Below are 24,844 nucleotides of genomic sequence, written 5' to 3' on the forward strand. Positions count from 1 at the left end.
TTAAATTAGATTCCAGAGCTCTAAAAAAGTTGAATCTGACATTTTTTGCCGGTTTAATGGTTGCTTAAGTAGACAGACCAATTCCTGGAGCTCCCTACTCCACCATTTTCTGTGACATCACTCCTTGTTTGCTCATTTTTACTGAAGAACATCTTAAAGATATTTATTGCATCTGTATAATTGATACCTTTCATTAAGAAAAGTTCACACTGTACAAAATCATAAAAGAAGGAAAAGACAAAGTATACAGCAACCATGGATATATCTCTAGCAGTGTAGTCAAGAGATATGGCCATACTATTTCACCTCAGTGGGATCCTAGAATAAAATGCTCTCCTAAAACCTGGTCTTTATATTAAATAACTTATCATGGATATCTTTCCAGGTTTTTAAACATAACCCTTCTTCTCCATTTTTAAGAGTTGAGGGTAGTCAATTTTATGTATATAGAATAATAACCTAATTAGTCTACTACACGAGGACATTTAATCTACTTCTAATTTTCACTATTATAACAACACTATGATGAAACTGTTATACATACATCTTTGTATACTTGTACTGTGATCTCTTGGGAGAAAATTCCCATAATTGAGATCCCTAGGTCAAGGAATATGTACATCTGACACTAGGATCTGTATCATCAAACTGCTCTTCAAAAAGACTGAATCAATTCACGTGCCCATCAACAGTACATGAGAGAGCTCATTTCCTTCTGCTTGAGTAAGCCTAAGGTTTTTTAAGTCATTGTTAATCTTTCCAACCTATTAGGTAAAATACATCATTATTTTTCTACTTTATATTTATATATTAGTTAACTTGAACATCCCTTCATGTTGTATTGGCCATTTGCATGTGTTTTGTGAACTACTATCAAAGTCACCTGGCTGTTTTCCTGAACGATTCCTTGAAGAGTGAATCTCCAACAGAAAGCTCTCCCTGTCCCCCCTCCACTTCACCTTGAGAACCACTACAGTAGTTAGCATAGCTCTCAAATGTGCAAAACTAATTTTTAAAAACTCATGATCAATCACTTTAAATAAAATTTTGATATGTAGAGAATAATAGCAGAATAGCTGTTACCAGACCAGGCTTCTCACACTTATATACTAAAGACAAAATACAAAAACTACTACTCGAGGACTGGAGAAAAATCGAAAGCAGGCAGACAACCAAACTGAAAAAGTTTGGCCATTCCTCAAAATTGAAACATACAGTCACTATTTAACACAGTAATTCACAGTAATTAAGAGTATACTTAATACTCTTAAGTATATACCTAAGAAAAATAAAAACATATATCCACACAAAAACTTAGATACATTCATAGCAGAATCATTCATGATAAAAAATTGAAAAAATCCAAATGCCTGTCAACTGATAAATGGATAAACAAAACATGTCATAATCATATAATGGAATATTATTTGTCCACAAAAAGAAATGATGTATTGATATATACTACAACATGGATGAACCTTAAAAATATTATGCTAAATGTAAGAAGCCAGCCACAGAGGCCACATAATGCATTATTCCATTTATATGGCGAGAATAGACAAATCCGTATAAAAAGAAAGTACCAGTAAATTAGTAGTTCCCAGGAGCTGGGAGTGACTTGGGGAGAAATAGCGATTGGCAATGAGTATGTGATTCTTTTTAGAGGGGAGGGAAATGTTCTAAAACAGAGTGTGGTGGTGGTTGCACAATCCTATGAAGATAATAAAAATAGTAAACTGTACACTTTACATGGATAAATGTAGAGTATGTGAATATCTCAATAAAGTTGATTTTTAAAAATCTCAGTAAGAAACTTGAGGGGAGTCAGTGGTTGAAAGAAGGGAAGAGTAGTGAGTGATTTCCATTTTTTTACAACTTTGCACCTGAGAACAGGCCCTACTTGTTGCCTGCACCACTGTTCCTTTGACCAAAGCAGTATTTCCAATATGTGAATATTATCATGTTACTACCCACCATCCACAGTTCTCTACCGACTAACATACTGGTGTTCCCACTGCACTGTTTCAGCTGTTTAAAACAAATCTTATATTGGATGCTAAGAGTAAAGCTGATCAATGTTTAGCTTCTCTGGCTGTGGGTGAAGAGGAGGACCACCAGGAACTCAACCCTCTCCCGTTTTCAGCCCCACAGAAACACTTTAGGAGGCTCCACAGAAAATAATTAGATTTAAAATCATTAAAATTGAAACTCTTCTATGGCAAACAAGATCTTATCTGAGAATGTCTTTCTGGTATTATCTCCTGGTACTATCCCATGTAAAATCTTACTGCAAAAAAAGCACCACGCTCTTCTATATTTTGATGGACAGAGAGGTTCCCTCTGCCTGCAACTACTTGGAGAACTAATTCTTTAAGCCTCAACTCTCCACTTAATGTCCCACTGCAGAGTTAGGCCCTGCCACGCCTTCACAGTGCTTACACCAAACAAGCCTCCTGAATAGCACTAATCATACTGCACTTTAAGTCCTATAGTCTGATCTCCACAAGACTGTCAACAACTTGAAGGAAAATCTTAACAGCTTTCCATCCCTAGTTTCTAAAATACTCTGATGAATAGTATATATTTAATGTCTATTGAATAAAAACCAAATCCTTTTAGAAAGTTGTTTTCTAGATTATTAACATTCTGAAAATGGATTTGATGTTTAATAAAGTGAATCTTTAATTCATTTATTTAGATCAACTCAATGCCCCAAGCTTTTAAAATTTTTAACTATTTTCATCAAAATGGCAAATTAAAAGTATTATGCTTAAATTCACTTATTAGTGAATTGAGTGTCTACTGTGTTACATAGATAAAACATAATCCTTAAGCTTTGGGATCTTTTTAAAGATTTATTTATTTATTTATTTTTAGAGAGAGAGGGGAAGGGAGGGAGAAAGGGGGAGAGAAACATCAACGTATGGTTGCCTCTCGCACACCCCCTACTGGGGACCTGGCCCGCAACCCAGGCATGTGCTCTCACTGGGAATCGAACCAGCAACCCTTTGGTTCGCAGGCCAGCACTCCATACACTGAGCCACACCAGCCAGGGCTAACTATGGGATCTTATAAACTACCTAGAGGGTCAAAAATAATATACATAAAACTAAAATGGACAATATAAGAGCACAAGATATTGTGAAAATGTGAGTAGATATTCCATAGACAGAATCATTGATAGAAAAATCAGATGAAAATGAGATCACCTGCTCTATTATCCTGATGTTATAACTAAGAAAAAAAAACCTAGGTGAGAAGTTAGAAAAACAGATAAATTTTAGATTATCTGCAGAAGGTACCATGAAAGGAAGTCAAATATGAGATGGGCCTTCTAGAATGGGTTGTACTCAGTAAGTATAAGACAGGGGAGAATGTTCCATGAAAAAATGACCTAGGAAGTTAGTTAGCGCAGAGAAGATTCATGAGTCAGTGCTAGACCTGATTTGGGCAGATAGAAATTAGGGAGTTGTGGGAAGGAAAGACTATAAATGGATTTTATGGCACCAGGTTTCAGTGAATTTGTAAAGCCAGGCTGAAGACTTTGTATTTTATGTAATAGAAGACAAGTAACCAGAAAACTTAAAATATCATTTATAAAGTGCTAAAAATTCTAAGTTAACACTCTTATTTTGCAATGGAGGAAAATAAGCCACAGAACAAATTATGTGATTTCCTCATAGTTAGAAACAGTATGGAACAGCCACACTCACACAGTGCTGCTGCTTCTGGGGCACTCTGATGAAACAACTTATTCTTCAGGTACAACTGGTAAATGCTGTTGCGCTTGGCTGTTTGCTGAAGTACTACACAGAGTTTGTGTGATGGAAGGCATATTTTCTTGTGAGGAAAAAGTCGCACAGATATTCAAACATGGGATTCTTAACAAAAAAAAGTCCTTTGGTTTTAAAATGATCAGTTTTTAAATTTACTGTGTTTTACCAAAAATATGAAACCAAAATTTTTGTATGAAACATATTTGACATTTAAAAAAAAGTTTAAAATTGAACTCTCCATATTGACTGAGCATGAATTTTAGTACTTTAGATACTTTACCATCTTTTATAATTGTGCTTAAAATAAGTATTTCCAGAAAGACAAGTTGTACAGAATATACCTATTTTTCAAACTTAAAGAGTTTGGTCCCATAAATATGGAATTAATTGAACCAGTATATTAGAAAGACAAATCAGAATTGCAGATTCAGTCAAATGCAATCATTGAAAATGTTTTTTAAAGACTGAGAACCATACAGGGGGAATAAATGGTAATGGAAAAAAATACAAATTTTTTTTAAAAAGCAATTTACTGGGGAAAAAAGATTGAGAACCAGCTGTGCTGCGCATTACCACATTTATGACAGCACATCTGTGACTACTCACCACTCTCACTTACCCCAGTTTTATCACACAAGCGTAAGGTATGAAACGAGCCAATAGCAAATAATTCTCCATCTGGAGCCCAGGCAACTGAGGTAATAGGATGCTCATGAGGTTGTGAATTGTACAAAAGACGGCCATAACTATCCCATACCTACAAAAGCAAATTTTAAAAATCTTTGAAAACAGTCACCACCACATTATTACAAACACGTTTGTCTTACAGTGAGGTATCAAGTTAAGACTCGGAAATCATCGCTTTACAATATTAACGATTAAATGTCTTCATTATCACACAAGGGGGAAAAAGGTGTATTTCTTGAAACCTAAATATCTCAAAAAGTATATATTATGATAACAATGTGAATGCTGAATTTGATATGCTGAATTTTTGCTTAAATTCTTTTTGTCCAACAAATGCTCTATCATGTTTCTCTAAAAGCATTTATTTAAATTAAATTTTCTCTTACTACGGTTACATTAAATTTTATTCTTCCCCCCAAATTATTTTGATCTGAAGCTTATAACGTTTAATAAGCTAATAATCTTGATTTTTAAAAACTTCAATTGAGTTGATTTAAATTGAGTCACTAAAACTAGAAGTTGTATTTATGTTGGTACTTACTAAATCAAATTCTATAGGTCTATGAGGTAGGCCAATGAGAAAGTCGGCACTTTAAAATACCAGTTAAAATTATAAAATAACAAATTGCTACATTATTAGAGTTAAATGACATGGCTAAAATGAAGGACTAAAAGAATATTCTTACATGCTAAATACTTTTCACCTAAATTTGACTCTTTCCACCAGGTGATTAATTCAAACATACATACCTTATATTTACAGTCTTCACCAGCAGATAAAATTAAATCATTGACTGAGTTCCAATCTACTTTTAAAATAATGCCATCATGAGCTTTCCACTATGAAAAAAAAGAATTAATTATAACTTCAAGAGCAATGAAACATTTTTTTTGTTTTTTTTAATAGGAAAAGACATCTTGCCTCTTTCTAATGATTCTCTTGTGGTCTCCTTGGAGATTCCCATCTTCCTTTCATAGCCATTATTCATAACCTCACTAGCTGGTTTCATTTCTAAGCTAAACTAATGAAAGTACCTAGCACTATGACATCCACTACATAGCTGACATCCACAGTATAGCTTACAGTATAGCTTCCTCAGATGCCTGAACTCCAGATGGAAAATCACTTGTTGCTAAACTATTCCAAGTTTGATATTAGTGTGATAAGACTGGAATGAATGTTATGTACTCCAAAAGTTAGTTAAATCCAAAGTTTGCTCTCCTTTGTACAGCTGGTTCCATTACTGATACTGCTTTCATTCTTGTTAACTTATTCTTTTTTTTATTGTTGTTAAAGTAGAGTTGTCTCCATTTTCCTGACACCAGTTACCCCAGCCTCACCCACCCCGACCACTCACCCTCAATTCTACGCCCCTCCTTCTTTAGTACTCTCTTCATTGCCTTCTGCATATTCTCCTAAGCTTCATTCTCTTTACCCTTATGTCTCTAGAGTAGTCACTGAACAACTGTGAGACTCTCCTGCTTCATTTACCATAAAACAAAAGGAGGTATTCCACAGACATTTATACATTCTACACACATACATATGGATGTATATATAAGTGATCCAGAAATCGGCAATCCAGAAAGTAAGCATGGATATTTTCTTGTCCTTACATATAATTCACATACCCATTTAGCCATTTCCACACATGCAATTAAAAACTATCTTTCACCATGTTTAGGCAGTATAACATAACTGAAAAAGAATTTTCCTTGAAGCCTCTAAGGTATATATTAATGTCTGAGCCACTTAACTTCGTATCATATAGTGATCAATTTTAAGGGCTCTCTCTATACACATTCCCGGTCTATTATTCTTAATGTGTATAGAATAAAATATTAAATTAGGCCCAAATAAGAATAATTCATAGCTTGTTTTATTCAAGATATATAAAAATATACTCTCTCAAAAACGTGTTTTGATAACATATGTTAAAATCACAAATTCCTGCCAAATTAACCCAATGTCCTAAAATATATATATATATATATACACACACACACACGCACACACACAGCTAGATATACACATAGACAGTCTTGAGAGTTTCATTTTAAAGCTACAAAAATTAATTTTGTATATTCAAAATTTAGGAACAAAATGATTTAAAGTTCCCATACACAGTTGACCCATGAGTTTGAACTGAACGGGTCAACTTACATGAGGATTTTTTTCAATAAATACCATAAATGTATTTTCTCTTCCTATGATTTTAATATTTTCTCTAGCTTATTTTAAGAATATAGTATATAATACATATAACATAAAATATGTATTAATTAACTGTTTATGATATTGGTAAGGCTTCTGGTCAACAGTAGGCTATTAGTAATTACGTTCTGTAGCATCAAACGTTATAACTGAATTTTCAACTGTGCAAGGGTCAGTGCCCCAACCCCTGGGTTGTTCAAGGATCAACTCTACTATGCTTAGGATATCAACTGATACACTACAGATATGTACTATTATATATATATTACTATTATATATAACGTACAGTTTTCACTTATTTCTCAATGTTGATCATTTTATGAAATTCTTTTGAATAAGCTCTTTAACACCAGAGAATGTTCTGTTTCACTTTGAATATCTCACAGTTAGCACACTGCCTGGTATACGGTGGGTATGCACTACATTTTCACTAACTGAATAAATAAAAAATGTCTCTTCCCTATGAAACCAAGTTCTGGGTCTCTACAAGAGTCCCGAGAGCTCTTAGGGAAAATGAGCTATATACTTTTGAACTGTATTCTACAATCAAGAATTAATTAAGCATTCTTTTTTTTGGACAATCCAAATTTGAGTATATATTTATGCTCAAGGAGCACTGTCGCAGCTTTCGTTTTTTAAAAGGAACAGAAAATTTGCACTGTTACTAGCCATACTTTAACTCCTCCTCTCTACTCTAGCTGAACTTTGGCACTAGATACTTTTCCTCCCCTCTATTACTTCCTGGCTCAAAGACTCTACCAAACCACTAAATTATAATTTAATTTATCAATGGTGACATAAGCATTTTCCAACCACATAATTATAAACTAAAAGATTCATCTTGCCTGTTTTTTGCTATATAATTTCACAGCAGATTTTCTGAGTATAAGTGGTAGGGAAGAACTTTGGCTAAAGGCAGTCAGAACTAGTTCTCTTTTCCAGCTTTTTCCTTTTGCCCAAATTCTTTGCCTTATTTACCTAAGATGAAGAACTTACATCTTTTATTTCTTGTTTGCCCCACAGTTCTTAGCAGACTGTTCTGCATGTAGGAAAAATGTAAATGCATGCTGACCACATGATATATATAGCATAATCTATAAATAAGTTACTAATATGAAATCTCAAAGTCATTTTTATCTCCTTACTCCCCCAAATCTGTATCTACTCAACTGTTAAATCTGATGCTTTGTCTTAAAACACCTTTATAACCTGCTACAGCAGATCAATCTCCAGCACCAAATCCCTTTCCCAGGACCTAGTCATTCTACATCTTTTTTGGCCTCCTGGCTCTAATTTATTATGGGCTGACTAAAAGGTAGAGATAAGTTAATAATAACTTCAATAACAATCCCTCTGTATTGAATGCTTACTGTATACACTCAATACACTTACTGTATGTACTGTCCTATGCACTCTGGAATTTAACTCATTTAATCCTCACAATAATCCTATCCAGTATCACAACTAAGACATAAGAGAGCTGAAGCTCAAAGACGTGATTTGCACTTGAACCCAGGTGACTAACTCCAAAGCCTGTATCTTTATTCACCACACTATACTGTGTCATTATCAACATATAAAGAAAATGACTCTTCCTTTTAACACTGGAATCAAACATCAAAATTGTGGACATAGGCTTAAAGGTTTTCCATTAATTTGTCCTATTCTGACCAGTTTTAACTGCCACGATTGTTTTGCTTCTACGTAATTGGTAAAATTACCTAATTTGTTCTAAATTGTTCTACACTGACTACCCCTCCATCCCCAAAATACTGAAAGAATGCTAGAGAAACCCCAAGTGTACTGAATAGATGAGGAGAAGGAGGAAGATGACAGTGACGATAATAAAAAATAGTCTAAACAAGCTTTTAAAGTTTATGATTTTTGTCTTGTTTTGTCTCAAACCTATACATTTGAGACTGGTTCTGCTAAATTGCCAATTGTGCCAAATCATGTGACAATTTGGTAACTCAAAACACATTTATGATTTACTGGTAAACTGTGAGTTGGAATAAGGAGGAAGTGAAACTTGTTGGAAACATAACCAAATATTCCCTATTCTATAAAAGTCTGATAAAACCACACACTGAAAATCCTCAGAGTGTAAAAAGACCACCCAGAAGAAAGGGACTCCTAAGAAAATGACCTCTCACTTAACAGTCTAGCAAATCCTGGTAACAATTTACAAATACCTGAGAAGTACCTGTAAAACTTTAGCATTGGGTTGAAGAGGTTTAATGATCAGCTGCTTGCCTGCTGTATAAAGAACCTTTTCTGAATCAGGGCCCCACGCCACTGAATACACTGGTGTTCCTATAAAAAAGAAAAAAAAAAACCCTGAAAAACTTTACCATGCCTTTTAAAAAGGGAGATTGTAAAGAGGATCAAAAACGTAATTTGAGGTGTCATTTCATTTCCTCCTAAGTCAAAAGTCCTGTTAAATATGAATAGAGCCTCATACTGAAACACAGACTGGGTTAACACTGACCATTGAAAATCTGCTTTGACAACCTCCAAACTATAGCTTTAACTAATTTTGGTCTTGCACAGAAAAGATGGAGTTTTTAGGAATTTAAAATATTTTGCTACTGAAATACATGAATATAGTACATTATTTTAAGATATAAAGAAGTATCATTTCCGATCATAAATAGCCATCAATTAAACTGACCCAATGCATAAATCGACTTAAATTTTCTACACAAAAATACATATGGTATACTCACCTTATAGATAATTCCCATTCCTGATGCTGCCACAGGAAACAGAACTTCCCCTCTTCCGCTGCTTAAGAAGTAGCCTAATGCGCAGAAACCACCAAACCCCCAAATGACCTATCTCTCCCACCTATGAATTCACAAATGGCATATTAAATATCAGATCAAGGAAAGTCTTGCTATCAATCAAGTGTGGCTGTAGCCTGAAAGCTGGGCTAAGAAGGACTCAAACGTCCTATGACCAGGCCAAACTTGACTCCACTTCCAGGGGAAAGATACAAGTTTGAGTTACCTATCATACCATAAACTATCAATACATTAAATTTCATACTGCTTTCAATGTCCTAGAGTAGGAATTTAGGGTAGTATTTTCCTACTCAATTACTTTCTAAATTACCTAATATCTTCTGGAAGGCTATACTTTATTTGAGCCTAGGTTTTTTAAAAAAATGAGTATCATATCTATTGAAAGCATTAAAAATTTATATTCTGCTGATTCAGTTACCTGTTCATTAGGAAAGCGAATCAGGTTATAAAATTAATCTATGAAATATATATCAGGTAAAAGCTGTGTTCACCATATTCTTTTGTGCCATTTTCTTCCCAACCAAAACACAACTGTGAGCAAGTCTCGATGGTATACAAGATTTAGAAAGTCTAATTTAAATCTAGTCAAAAAAAATCCTGAAGCATGCCTTCCACAGTTCAGGAGAGACATCATATTGGGTCTAAATATTGTATTCAGTCAATGACATCTAGGGTTGTTCTGTTATCAGAGGAACCTACAGATGGCCAATGACATGGCCAACCTCAGAAGGCACTTCTCCTTTTTCTGTACCTGATAAGCACATTTTCTTGGAGTAGCCAGGAGCTAACCTGGGCTTAGAAAGTAAATCTCCAAATGAACAGAATTTATTAACAGTGCTAATAAACTCTCCAGAAAATGCAAATAAAAATTTCACATATCTCAAATGTAGTTCTTGGATGAGGACTGGAAGAGAACAGGGGAGGAAAACTTATTTGATAAGAGGTAGAATTATAGGTGCCTTCTTTATTTTCATTATTATAGTTGTATAATAAAAAAGTAAATTAATATATTTTAATTATAGATTATCAAATCTTCATGAATATACTCAGTAAAATTATTCTTTCCTGAGTACATACTAAACAATAACAAACATCTATACCCAAGGAAATAATTCAGTAACTACAACTCCCATTGAGTTATACAGGATGTGACTCTAGCCCTTTAGTTGTGGTAAAAGGCACAGTTGGGGTATAGGATGAGGAGCTACGGACTCTTTACTCCTCTTTAGCATTGAATCTGTGACCCCATTAAGTCAGCTGTGTCACCATTTCCTTGTTTATAAACCTTATAGACTTCAGAATACTTATTTTCCCTTTTGGGGCATTAAGATTATTCATTTCCTGTTTATAAAACAATATTTTAAACAAGAATAATGTGAAAGAAACAGATTAACTATGGCTTAAAACAAAAGAAGCTTATGGAGAAAAACTCCTTTGTTATAACATGTGATTTTGAACCACATTCCTACAAACAACAAAAAAAAAATACTGAGTTATTTATGATAAATAACCTTAAATAAGATCAATAGCTATGTCTCATTAATTTAGTCTTCCTAACCATCAAAACTCAAAATGGATAAAACATCAAGAACTAAGAGAAGTCTTCATCATAGTCACCCTTTATATTTACAATAAAATATTAAGTATGAAACTATTGTATATATGAATGTTTTCTTTTCCAAAAGGAGATGTACTACATGTTGCTGTATAACTTCCAATTTGGGTGGTTCTAACATGGATCATTACTGAAAGTGGATTAATTAGCTTCAGAAAAAAAGTAATTATTTCTATTGCGATGAAATCTATCCCATTAACTGGAAACAAATCTGTAATGTTTTAAGTGCTTTAAAAAATATTATTAAAGCACTGAATTATTACTAGTGCTACACTTTACTTTGTAAAGTCAGCATGGAAATAAATTTAGCTTTTCAGATTGAATAACTTTAAAACAAAATGTTTATAAAATTATGTAATAAAATATTTTTAATTTCATAATTAACAAAAAATAGACAAAACCCCAAAAAAGTGGTAGAAGAAATTTTTTGCTTTTTATATTAGGAATTTTTATTTATGTTCCATTTCAGTTAAGACACTCAAAAAGATCTTGTTTTTCTGACTTTGTACAATATAATCATGTGACCTTTTTGACATTTTTTAAGAAACCACATGCACCTGGGGTTGTGTTAAATGTCAGACCCTTATCTCTCTGTAAAACAAATTATCTAAATTCTTTCAACCTGTTGAAGGCATTTTAAACCACAGAAGAGGAGACAAAAATGTATTTCAATTGTTTTAAGGAAGTACCTGGTCAAACATACCATGTTTTTCACATTCATACTAAAAGGTATCCCCTAAAAATGTTGTTTTTGAATGTTTTTAAGAATGCTTTTGAAACAGACAGTTCACTATTTTAACGAAGCAGTAGTTATATCTTTGCCTTGAATGCAATACAGGTTTACATTGAAAGAATATAAGGAAACTGCTTGGAGCAGAGTCTGGAACTATATAAGCACTATCTGTTAGTGACTACTACTAAAATTACTTAGCAATGTAATAAGCAACCATTTGTTTATTATGTTGTTTATGGTAGCTAGTAGCTTCTCAATTTTTTAGTTGTTGTTACCAAATCATTAAAAATTCAAAAACCAAGAATTATTTCCCTTTATTCTACTTGTAGGGGCAAGGTACCAACAATTGGTAATCAAGTGTGATTTATTAAATTAAAAAAGGAACTTTTTGGACTTCCAGCCAAAATGTTGGAGGCATAGATAGATACAGTTTGCCTCCTCGCACAACTAAAAGAAAGGCAACAACAAATTTAAAAACAAAAAAATAACCAGAACAGCAAGAAAATCAAACTGTGTGGAAGTCCAACAACCAAGGAGTTAAAGAAGAAACATTCATCCAGACCAGCAGGAGGGGCAGGGGGCAGGCAGAGAAGATGTGGTCAAGGTAGCAACTGGAGGACCAGGCAGGCAAGGTGGTGGCTGGTAGTCCCACATCTGATAAACTGGGGAGTGAGACAGACTGCACAACCCAGGGTTCCAGAGCAGGAAAAGAAAGCCTTAAAACCCCTGTCTGTAAAAATCTACAGACGTTGCAGCAGCAGGAGAAACTCCCAGCCTCACAAGAGAGTTCACTGGAGAGACCCACAGGGTCCTAAAATGTAAACAAACCCACCCACCCAGGAATCAGCACCAGAAGGGACCAATTTGCTCGTGGGTAGTGGGGAAAGTGACTGAAAGCTGCAGAGAGCCGAGCAAGTAGCATCGTTACCTCTCTGACCCCTACCCACATACAGTGCCACAAAGCAGCCACTTGGGCTGCCCTGCCCTGGCAAATACCTAAGGCTCTGCCCCTTACTATGAAACAGACACAGCAAGACAAAGATATAAGGTCCAAATAAAAGAAGAGATAAAAGCTCCAAAAATAGAACTAAGCTATGAAGAGACAGCCAACTTATCAGATACAGAGTTCAAAACACTGGTAATCAGGATGCTCACAGAAATGGTTGAGTATGGCCTCAAAATACAAGGAAAAGTGAAGGCTATGCAAAGTGAAATAAAGAAAAATATACTGGGAACCAGTGAAGGAAAGGAAACTGGGACTCAAATCAATGATTTTGAGCAAAAGGAAGAAATAAACATTCAACTGGAACAGAATGAAGAAACAAGAATTCAAAAAAATGAGGAGAGGCTTAGGAACCTCCAAACAACTTTAAATGTTCCAATATCAGAATCAGAGGGGTGCCATTAGAAGAAGAAGAAGAGGAAGAGCAAGAAATTGAAAACTTATTTTGAAAAATAATGAAGGAGAACTTCCCCAATCTGGCAAAGGAAATAGACTTCCAGGAAGTCCAGGAAGCTCAGAGAATCCCAAAGAAGTTGGACCCGAGGAAGCACACACCAAGGCACATCATAATTACATCACCCAAGATTAAAGATAAGGGAGAATCTTTCTTTTTTTTTTAATTTTATTGTTATTCAATTACAGTTGTATGCCTTTTCTCCCCATCCCTCCACCCCACCCCAGCTGAACCCACCTCCCTCCCCCACCTCCACTCTCCCCCCCGATTTTGTCCATGTGACCTTTATAATAGTTCCTGCAATCCCCTCTTCCCACTGCCCCCACCCCACTCCCCCCTGGCCACTGCTAGACTGTTCCCAACCTCAATGTCTCTGGTTGTATTTTGTTGCTTTTTTCTTCTATTGATTATGTTCCAGTTAAGGGTGAGATCATATGGTATTTGTCCCTCACCACCTGGCTTATTTCACTTAGCATAATGTGAACTTGCTCTCCAGTTCCATCCATGCTGTTGCAAAGGGTATAAGCTCCTTCTTTCTCTCTGCTGCGTAGAATTCCATGGTGTAAATATACCATAGTTTTTGGATCCACTCGTTTGCTGATGGGCACTTAGGTTGCTTCCAGTACTTGGCTATTGTAAATTGAGGAGAGGATCTTAAAAGCAGCAAGAGGAAGGGAGAGTGTTACCTACAAAGGAGTTCCCCTAAGATTGTCAGCTGATTTCTCAAAAGAAACCTTGCAGGCAAGAAGGGATTGGAAAGAAGTATTCAAAGTCAAGAAAGGCAAGGACCTAGCTCCAAGATTACTCTATCCAGCAAAGCTATCATTTAGAATGGAAGGGCAGATAAAGTGCTTCTCAGATAAGGCCAAGTTAAAGGAGTTCATCATCACCAAGCTCTTATTATATGAAATGTTAGATGCACTTATCTAAGAAAAAGATCAAAACTATGAACAGTGAAATGACAACAAATTCACAACTATCAACAACTGAACCTAAAAAAGAAAATAAATAAATAAAAACAAACTAAGCAAACAACTACAACAGTAGAACAGGTACAGAATCACAGAAATGGAGATCACAAGGAGGGTTCTTCAGCGGGGAGGGGGGGTTGAATGAGAGAAAACGTACAGGGAATAAGAAGCATAAATGGTAGGTAGAAAATAGACAGGGGGAGGTTAAGAATAGTGTGGAAAATGGAAAAGCCAAAGAACTTATACGTAGGACCCATGGACATGAACTGAGTGGGAGGAATGCTGGTGCGGGGTGGGGGGGTTCAGGGTAGAGGGAAGTAAAGGGGAAAAAAATGGGACAACTGTAATAGCATAATCAATAAAATAGACTTTAAAAAAAAGGAACTTTTTGGTTATGTAAGTCACTGGGTCAATACAGAGAAAAAGTTTAAATGGAGGCTTTTGTTTCTTTAGTTTCCATCAGCCACCTTTCCCTTAGGGACCTCAGTTTCCCCCTTAGCTTCACCTTTTACCTTTCTGTAACTGACTCTCACATTAATATTTCAGCCTTTACCTCTGAGCTCTAACAATATTTCTACTTGCCCCAAAGACATGTCAGAACTCAAACACTACATATTCAAAGCTATCATCCCTCCACACATATCTCCTTATTTATTCTTCCCTCTGAATTCTTACCTCTTATAGGGTATCCATTCCTCTCAGCCATGAAGAACTATTCATTTTTTTTCAACTACTATCACCACTGCCTTGGTGTTTGAACCTAAATCCACACTAGCATGGAACATTTCAGTAACTTCCTTAGTAGCCACCCTTATTTAATCTCTATCTCCTCTAATTTACTCTGCATATTATCACTAAGGTAATTTTCCTAAAAGACATCCTTATCTCTTATTCTCCTGCTCAATTTTTTTTTCGGGGTTTTAGAATAAAAGTCTTATGAAATAAACTCCAAACCCCTCCATGAAGCATCTGAGACTATCTGTGTCTTCGTCCCTCTGGCAGTCCCTCACGTGGCCTACACCTTGGCCCTAAGGGTATGCTCTCCCTCACACTCACCCAACTTCCATGTCTTATGCTGGTCACCTCTATGCCTCTAATCATCTAACTTCCTCTGCAGAAACAATCCATTTCCTTACTTAATTTCTTCATCCCTCAAAGACCAGCCAAAAGATGCTGGAATTTTTTCCAGGAAGCTTTTCTGATACTTTCTCCCCCATAAGTACTCATCTCTGCCTTCCTTGTCTTCCCACAGCACCTTAGAGCGGTGAGCACATTCTGCCTTGTATTGTAGTTCTTTATATCTCCAGTTAACTTCTTTTATTAAATTCATTATGGACAGGTTCCATGTTTTGTCATTGCATTCTTCCACTTGAATATAGTGTGAAAAAGGTTTGCAATACTCTATTCCAATTTTAATCTATAATTAAAATACTATATAATGTAACACATGATAGGGCTTAATTATAATTACCCCAGCCTATACATTACTTTTCTCTAATAAGGAAAAACAACTCCTCAAATGTATTAGTAAGAATCATTTTTTAAACTAAGTCAAATTTCCCCTCAAAACTTGGGATTAATCCTTCTTCTGTATCAGAGGAGAAGGTAATGACTGTGACTTTTTCTATTTGTATATCTGGTTCATCAAAAAATTAATTTCTACTCATCAAGAAATGAGTAGAGGGCTGTGTCGTGCGCATGAGCCCCGTAGGGCCGGGGAGGCACCAGCTGCTGCGCAGGGAGGAGGCCAAGGTCGCAGCTTGAGGGAGGCCCCGGCCCTTCAGTGCCTGTGTCTGGCAGAGCCGGTATGAGACGAAGAGACAATCCCTTCCCTGCTGCCGGGATAATCAAGAGTTTTGTCCGGACCTTTGAGCACAGACCGAGATAGTGAGGAGCCAGACGCAAAGCACAGACTTTGGCGCTGAAACGGATTAATAAGGAACTTAGTGATTTGGCCTGTGACCCTCCAGCACAATGTTCTGCAGGTCCAGTTGGGGATGATATGTTTCATTGGCAAGCCACAATTATGGGACCTAATGACAGCCCATATCAAGGCAGTGTATTCTTTTTGACAATTCATTTTCCTACAGACTACCCCTTCAAACCACCTAAGGTTGCACTTACAACAAGAATCTATCATCCAAATATTAATAGTAATGGCAGCATTTGTCTCGATATTCTAAGATCATAGTGGTCTCCTGCTTTAACTATTTCTAAAGTTCTTTTATCCATTTGTTCACTGCTATGTGATCCAAACCCAGATGACCCCCTAGTGCCAGAGATTGCACAGATCTATAAAACAGACAGAGATAAGTACAACAGAATATCTCGGGAATGGACTCAGAAGTATGCCATGCAATGCTACCTTAAAGTCAGAATAACCTGCATTATAGCTGGAATAAACTTTAAATTACTGTTCCTTTTTTGATTTTCTTATCCGGCTGCTCCCCTATCAGACCTCATCTTTTTTAATTTTATTTTTTGTTTACCTCCCTCCATTCATTCACATGCTCATCTGAGAAGACTTAAGTTCTTCCAGCTTTGGACAATAACTGCTTTTAGAAACTGTAAAGTAGTTACAAGAGAACAGTTGCCCAAGATTCAGAATTTTTTAAAAAATGGAGCATGTGTATTATGTGGCCAATGTCTTCACTCTAACTTGGTTATGAGACTGAAACCATTCCTCACTGCTCTAACAGGCTGAAGAAGTCATGTGAGGGGGAGGGAGATGGATGCTCAGTTGTCGCATCAAAGGAAGCAGCATTGTTGTAGCAGCATCCATTCTTGTACAAGCCTTCCACTGTTAGAGATCTGAGGTTACATGATATACTTTATGCTCATAACTGATGTGGCTGGAGAATTGGTATTGAATTTATAGCATCAGCAGAACAGAAAATGTGATGTATTTTATGCATGTCAATAAAGGAATGACCTGTTCTTGTTCTAGAGAATGGAAATTGGAAGTCAAACACCCTTTGTATTCCAAAATAGGGTCTCAAACATTTTGTAATTTTCATTTAAATTGTTAGGAGGCTTGGAGCTATTAGTTAATGTATCTGCCAATACACTATTTAATATAGCACTGAATAAATGATGCGAGTTGTCAATGGATGAGTGATCAACTAATAGCTCTGCTAGTAATTGATTTATTTTTCTCCAATAAAGTTGCATAAACCAAAAAAAAAAAAATGAGTAGAAATTAACATAAACATATAGTAAAAATCACAAGAATGCTTTCAACATTGTTTACTAAATTCCAAGTTTTACAAAAACTCAGGCTTATTTTATTTCATTTTTGTGCCAAAATTTAGGGGGGTTTTCCTCAAAGGAGGCAGATGTTCCCCCCTTCCACCTAACATAACCTTAGTTGAGCCTTTAGCATCCAGCTTGCAGTAATTCAGATTTATAATCACCCTCAAAATTTGTAGTTTCCAATAAATCAAACAAACCTTATAATAACCAGGAATTCTTCCTTTGAGGTTAATGTCATTGTAACTTAACTTTTCTAATAATTTTTCTCAAAGATAAAACAGGAAAAGTCTGCGCCTTATTAGAAAAGTGTGGGTTGCACCAATGATCAAAAACTCAAAATTTAGATGCATGGTTCTATAGTAAATTTGTAATCCTTAGCCTAGAAAAAGATATCAGATTGCTCCACTGAAATACCAGGAGGTTAAATAAAATAAGAAATCCTAATTTAATTTTGCCCATTAACTTTATAATTAACATAAATCTTGAGGTTGAAAAGAATAAACAGGATATTCAAATAGGATAAAAATGATTGGCCCTTTCATAGCCATTTGATGTTATACAGTTATTTGGAATGTTGATGGAAAAGTATCATTATATGATATGAATGTGATAAAATTACCTATATTATAATATGACATAATCTGTATTTTGGCTTTTAAGAGAATCCTATTTACCCATGTAGTTTGGAGGAAGAAAAAAAAAAAGAGCACCACTCATCCCTCTCCAAAATAAACACCATAGACAAACACTAACTCAAAATGAATCATAGACCTAAATGCAAGCACCAAAGCTATAGAACTCTTAGAAGAAAATATAGGTGTAAGTCTTTATGACTCTGTATTAGGCAACAGTTTCTCAGATATGACACCAAAAGCAGAAGCAATTAAAGAAAAAAATGGATAAACTGAACTTCATCAAAACTTTTCTATTTTAAAAGATATCAAGACAGTTTTTTAAAAAATCACAGAATGGATAAAAAACTTATCAAATAAGTCTATTAACCAGAATATATAAAGAACTCTTGCAACTCAGCAATAAAAAGACAACCCAATTAAAAAGTGTGCAAAAGTTTTCTCCAGAGAAGATATACAAATGGCCAATAAGCATATAAAAAAATGGCCAATAAGCATTAAAAAATGAAATGTATAAATTTTTATTAGTCAGTTGTTGGAAATGCTTCACGGTATGTATGACTTTATCATATAATCTGAAGAATAGTCTGCAAGCAGCTTTCTGGCAACTGTTTCTCAAGATCAGTTGATTAAGTCCTCAGGTCAACATTAAATCTGCTTTATACGTTCCTAGGTAAATGTAATTAGGAAAATAAATCTGCTATACAGAAAAAAAATCTTATGCAACTTAAACCCCAACAGGAATGACCATGTTATAGATTGACTCTCTGGGTACTTCTTCCCAATTAACACGGAAAACCGAGATGTTGCACTAAGTAGACGTAGCTTACCAAGTTTGGGGTCATCAGGGTGTCTGCTCCCCTCCACTGTATAGCAATCAAATATACAATATATTTAGAAAGGGTGCTAATATTATGAAGTTACTAGGACTTTTTAAGTCAGGAGAAACTCAGTATTTTCTATTACTATTATTTACTTAAGCAGATACTAAATCCTATTTTAGATGGGATATGTGCATAATGCTTCAGAATTATTTTTTAAAAAACCATTAGCCTGTAACCGTGTTCATATGGATTCACTAACAAAGAAAAAGCCCTTGAGTCGTTCATATATTTCTTGGCTTGAATAACATAGGTACCATAGTACATCAGGCAACATGGAAAATAAGAGGAGAAAGTATAAATAGAAATGAGATTTCAGCTTTTGAAACTGACCAAAATTGGTCTTAGAAATGATATTAGACTGTATTTAAAGGAAAACACTAAGACATTTTTATTTACTATAATACATACCTTGCTGAGCTAAAGTTGATCTTAGCATTCCAGTCTTTGACCAGATTTTTATTTGTCCATCTTCTCCCACTGTAAAGAGAAAATGATAATTGACATTTTTGGCTACAAGAAATAAATTTAAATGTAAGCATTAAATTTACATGTAAAAATTAGCAGTATCTATATTAATGTATATTTAAAATTAGGACAAAATTCATTCTAATTAAATAATAGTGCTTCGTAACCGTAAGATTTCATTGAAATATTATCAAAGTATCCTTCCATGACAAAAATTGTTATTTTTTAATATTAGAAGACTTATGAGTATATAATTGAAATAATGCTTTCATTTTCACTGAAATCTCCATCCTAGAATTCTAAGAAAAGTACTTTCAGGGTAATCAGATGAGTTACAGCTGAATTCCAATGAGTAGGGGACTGAACGGATGAAGCAGTAGACTACTTTTTTTGAACAGTTTGTCTGAAGGGTTAAAATGAAAGAGGAAGCTGTAGCTAGAGAGAGTTATTGGTTAACAAAGGATTTTTACTTCTTCTCAATTTTCAAAATGGATGACATCGGAACACTCTAATGCACTGAAAAAGAAACCACTGAAAAAGGAGAAGTTGAAGAAACAAGTAAGAGGTGACAACTCACTGAGAAAAGTCCAACAGAAGGCCCTGGGGGACGGTGTGGTGAATTTAAAACACATCCACAAATTGTTTGTTGTTCCTCCTCTGAAGAGGTGGAGTTTAATTTCTCTTTCCTTCAGTGTGGGCTATACTTAGTGACTAGAATAGAATGGTAGAAATGATGGAGTACAACTTCCAAGGGTGGGTCATAAAATACATTGCAGGTTCTGTCTTATTCTTTCATGGATCACTCATGTGGGGAGAAGCCAGCTATCTTGTTGTTAGAACACACAAGCAGCTCTATGGAGAGACCCATGTAGTAAGGAGCTAAGGCCTCCGCCAACAGAGGAACTAAGAACTCTGGCCAACAGCCATGTGAGTAAGCTATCTTGCAAACAGATCCTTCAGCCCCAGTTAAGCTTTCGTATGATTGCAGCCCCATCTAACTTCTTGAGTCTGGGACAGAACCACCCAGTTAAACTGTTCCCTGTCTCACAGAAACTATAAGATAATACGTTTATATTATCTTAAGTCTTACTAACTATCTCAAAGTCTTACTAACTTTGGGGGCTATGAAGTGAAGGCTATGCAAAGTGAAATAAAGAAAAATACACAGGGAACCAACAGTGAAAGGAAGAAAACCGGGACTCAAATCAACAATTTGGAGCAGAAGGAAGAAATAAACATTTAACCGCAACAGAATGAAGAAACAAGAATTCAAAAAATGAGGAGAGGCTTAGGAATCTCCAGGACAACTTTAAATGTTCCAATATCCAAACCATAGGGGAGCCAGAAGGAGTACAGGAAGAATAAGAAATCGAAAACTTATTTGAAAAAATAATGAAGGAAAACTTCCCCCATCTGGGGAAGGAAATAGACATGCAAGTCCAGGAAACTCAGAGAATCCCAAAGAAGTTGGACCCAAGGAAGCACACACTAAGGCATATCATAATTACATTACCCAAGGTTAAACATAGGGAGAGATGCCCTGGCTGTTGCGGATCAGTGGATTGGGTGCTGGCCTGCAAACTGAGGGATTACCATTTCAATTCCCTGTTGGGGCATGTGCCTGGGTTGTGGGCCAGATCCCCAGTGAGAGGCATGCAGGAAGCAGCCACACATTGATGTTTCTCTCCCTCTCTTTCTCCTTCCCTTTTCCTCTCTCTAAAAATAAGTAAACAAATAAATAAAAACTTTTGGGGGAAAAAAAAAAGATGAGGGAATCTTAAAAGCAGCAAGAGAAAAGGAGACAGTTACCTACAAAGGAGTTCCCATAAGATTGTCAGCTGATTTCTCAAAAGAAACCTTGCAGGCAAGAAGGGGTTGGAAGGAAGTATTCAAAGTCAAGAAAGGCAAGGACCTACATCCAAGATTACTCTATCCAGCAAAGCTATCACTTAGAATAGAAGGGCAGATAAAGTGCTTCTCAGATAAGGTCAAGTTAAAGGAGTTCATCATCACCAAGCCCTTATTATATGTAATGTTAAAGGCATTTATCTAAGAAAAAGAAGATCATCAAAAATATGAACAGTAAAATGACAACAAACTCACAACTATTAAAAACTGAACCTAAAAAGAAATAAAAACAAACTAAGCAACTAGAACAGGAACAGAATCACAGAAATGGAGGTCACCTGGAGGGTTATAAGTGGGGAAGAGGAGGAGGGAAAATGGGGGAAAAGATGCAGGGAATAAGAAGCATAAACGGTTGGTACAAAATAGACAGGGGAAGGTTAAAAATAGTATAGGAAATGGAGACGCCAAAGAACTTAAATATACGAACCGCGGACATGAACTAAGGTGAGGGGAATGTTGGTGGCAGGGGGGTTGCAGAGTGGAGGGGAATAAGGAGAGGAAACTATGGGACAACTGTAATAGCATAATCAATAAAATATATTAAGTAAAAGAAAACTAGTAATAAATGACATTCTGAATTATAACATTATATAGCAGCCTAGATCATTACTGTGCCAATTATTTACTATGAGTGAAAGACTGTTTCTAAGAAAATATTTTGTTCCTTTGAAAATTTTTCTTTGAAAACTTCATTTAACCTGTCATTTTTGCAGACAACTTACCTGTAACCAATGCTGTTCCTTCATAATTCCATCTTCCTGCAAGTACTGCTCCACAGTGAGCTTCTACACTTTTTTCCACTCTTCCTAACTTAGAAATCAGATGAAATTTACCTGAAAGAAATTATAGTTGAGGAATCTGTTTTATTAAATGAATTTATTCAATCAACAAACATCTGTTAACTACCAACTACTGGACTAATTAGCATAGTACTAGGCACTGAAGACAAAAGGACAACAAATATAAGTATTTTTACTCTCCAGGAACGCACAATCTATTGGAAAACAGGCACAAAAACAAAATTATAAAACCTTGAAACAAGTAGTGTAAGAAAATACATAAACGATGCTATGATAATTCAGAGGGACGATAAAACTTTGCTGGATATGGCCAAAAGGAACCCAAAGAAATGTCAAGAACTCCTTCTATTTAAGCATTTTTGCAGGCTTGCATTTATTTATTTTTTTTAGAGGCAATTGAAAGCAGGAAAAGGTGTAGAGGAGAGGAACCAAGATAGTGAAATGGTTTTAAGAGATAAACTGAGGCATATTTTAAAACTTTAAGAGTTTATATGAGCAAAAATTGATTCCAATCAGAGCACCAAACCAGAAGTGGTTAGGAGCGCTCCTGACAGGAGCTCAGAGAGAGGCTTTTATAGAGAAATGGCAGAAGCTAAGGAAATTATTGACTATAGCTTAAAGCCTAGTTAGTTGGCTGTTTACGTTTGGCTGTCCTTAGGTTTCAATTGTGATAAACTTGAGGCATTTACAGGCTTAGATTTTGATTTGCATATGTGGGCCGATAGCATTAGAGTCACCTCAGTCTAATGGCCTCCTTGTTTAGTTAATTTAACAACTAATAATCCCAAATTTTAAAATACTTGCCTTATATGATGTTACATTGTGGCAGGCACCAGGTAGACTAAAAAAGCAGGCTATTTGGTTGCCAACCTCAAAAAGTTCACACAGAGTGAGCCAAAAGTGAGTTTACAGTTGTTTGCATGAAAAAATACAATAATTAATAACTAATAATACAAGAATAAACTCTGTGTTTCATGTACTCACAACTGTATACCTACTTTTGCCTAACCCATATTCAGGGGAAAAGTTAACAAACTCTATCTTTAAAGTACATAAACAAAGTATATAAGAGATATCAAGGGGATAAATCAACTGTGCAAAGAGTAAGTATTACAGTAATCTGAGAAAAGATCAGTGTGGTTTTGAATGATCATGAAGTCTAATAAAACACACTGTGTTATTAGGTAAATTAATTAAGTATAACGAAATTAGAAACATTACCCAAATCAATATATATGAGGTCTGTCCAGAACAAGTCCAGCCATTGTTAATATAACAAGAACAGTTTGCACAACATTGATGTAACCTGGCAGCCAAAGAGAGTGGACTGGAATGGGAATGCATGAACAATAAATAATGCCTTCACTGTACTAGTCAGTGGGGGCGGTAGATGCCATTGAATGAGCATGTGTACTGTGTGGCTATCACATTCAAAATGACTGAGTAGAGCAATGAATATGCATCAAGTTTTGCATTAGCCTTGAACATTCCTCTGCAGAAACTGATTCAGAAGGCCTCAGCTATGGGCAAACGATGATCGGCAGGTTCCTCATGACAATGAGCCCACTTGTGCATCATGTCTTGTGCAGGTTTTTGGTGAAATAGCAAATCGCCCAGGTGACTCAGACTCCCCACAGCCCAGATCTGGCGCCCTGCGACTTCTGGCTTTTCCCAAAACTAAAATAACCTTCAAAAGGGAAGAGATTTCAGATCCACAATGAGATTCAGGAAAAAACGATGGGGCAGCTGATGGTGATTGGGAGAACTGTGTGAGGTCCCAAGGTGCCTACTTTGAAGGAGAATGAGGCATCATTGTCCTGTGTACAATGTTTCTTGTATTGTGTATCTTCTTCAATAAATGTCTCTATTTTTTATATTACATGGCTGGATACCTTCTGACCAAATCTTGTATATAAATTTGTGTATTCATGTATAATTATGGGGGGGGGTTAGTAAAATAACGTGGCTGCCTAACCAAATTTTGCCTCAGAGGATTTACTTTGTTTCAATTCACTTTTAACTTAATGTTTTCAAGATCTGGCTTAATATTAACTATTCATTAAAAATATATTTAAGTCAGATGCTTAAGATGGCTTTAAAACATTTCTCTGGAGAACTCTGATACAGATGGTTTTAAAACATTTAACACCTAGCACCTTGTGGTTCTTTCACTGACTACCTATTCATTCCCACCAACAAAGTCTTTCCCTCTTTTTTACACACGGTGTACATTATTTGTAGGTGTGTTGCATTTTTTATTGGGCTGTGATTTCTTTCAGGGCATGAGGCCATGTTTTAGTGATATTTTTTATTTGCAATATGCTTTTATATAATCAGCATTTGTTAAATTTAACCAACTCAGCAACCATACCCAGTAACTAAAAATAAATTTTTTTTAAAAATGGAGTGCTTTGACATTGTTTCCTTTCTCATTCATTTTCTAGCGCTTCAATGATAATCTACCCTTTTCCTTCATCCAACCACCCACTAGCACCACCAGCACCATCTACTTTTCCCCACGCCTTCCTTTTAATTTTATAATTACCTCTGGGTCATTTTTCAATGTAATAATTACTTTGAATTAAACTGTGGTACTATTCTCTTTATGACACTAACTTAAAGTTACAGACAACATACAGAGGAGG

General features: G+C 35.6%; 1 protein-coding gene and 1 pseudogene across 1 annotated transcript in view; one reads left to right on the plus strand and one right to left on the minus strand.

Moving 5' to 3' along the window:
• IFT80 (intraflagellar transport 80) overlaps positions 1–24,844 on the minus strand; it is a 100,346-nt gene that overhangs the window by 57,855 nt on the left and 17,647 nt on the right. Inside the window, exons 4-8 of the mRNA XM_053918056.1 lie at positions 22,122–22,232; positions 19,435–19,503; positions 8,882–8,991; positions 5,214–5,303; positions 4,396–4,533 (exon numbers count right to left, since the gene is read on the minus strand). Of these exons, the coding sequence (XP_053774031.1) occupies positions 4,396–4,533; positions 5,214–5,303; positions 8,882–8,991; positions 19,435–19,503; positions 22,122–22,232 (518 nt within the window). The remainder of the gene's footprint in view (positions 1–4,395; positions 4,534–5,213; positions 5,304–8,881; positions 8,992–19,434; positions 19,504–22,121; positions 22,233–24,844) is intronic.
• LOC112307070 (ubiquitin-conjugating enzyme E2 D3 pseudogene) lies at positions 16,025–17,315 on the plus strand (annotated as a pseudogene).

This window comes from Desmodus rotundus, chromosome 2, assembly GCF_022682495.2.
Source record: "Desmodus rotundus isolate HL8 chromosome 2, HLdesRot8A.1, whole genome shotgun sequence".
In the NCBI taxonomy this organism is placed as follows: domain Eukaryota; kingdom Metazoa; phylum Chordata; class Mammalia; order Chiroptera; family Phyllostomidae; genus Desmodus; species Desmodus rotundus.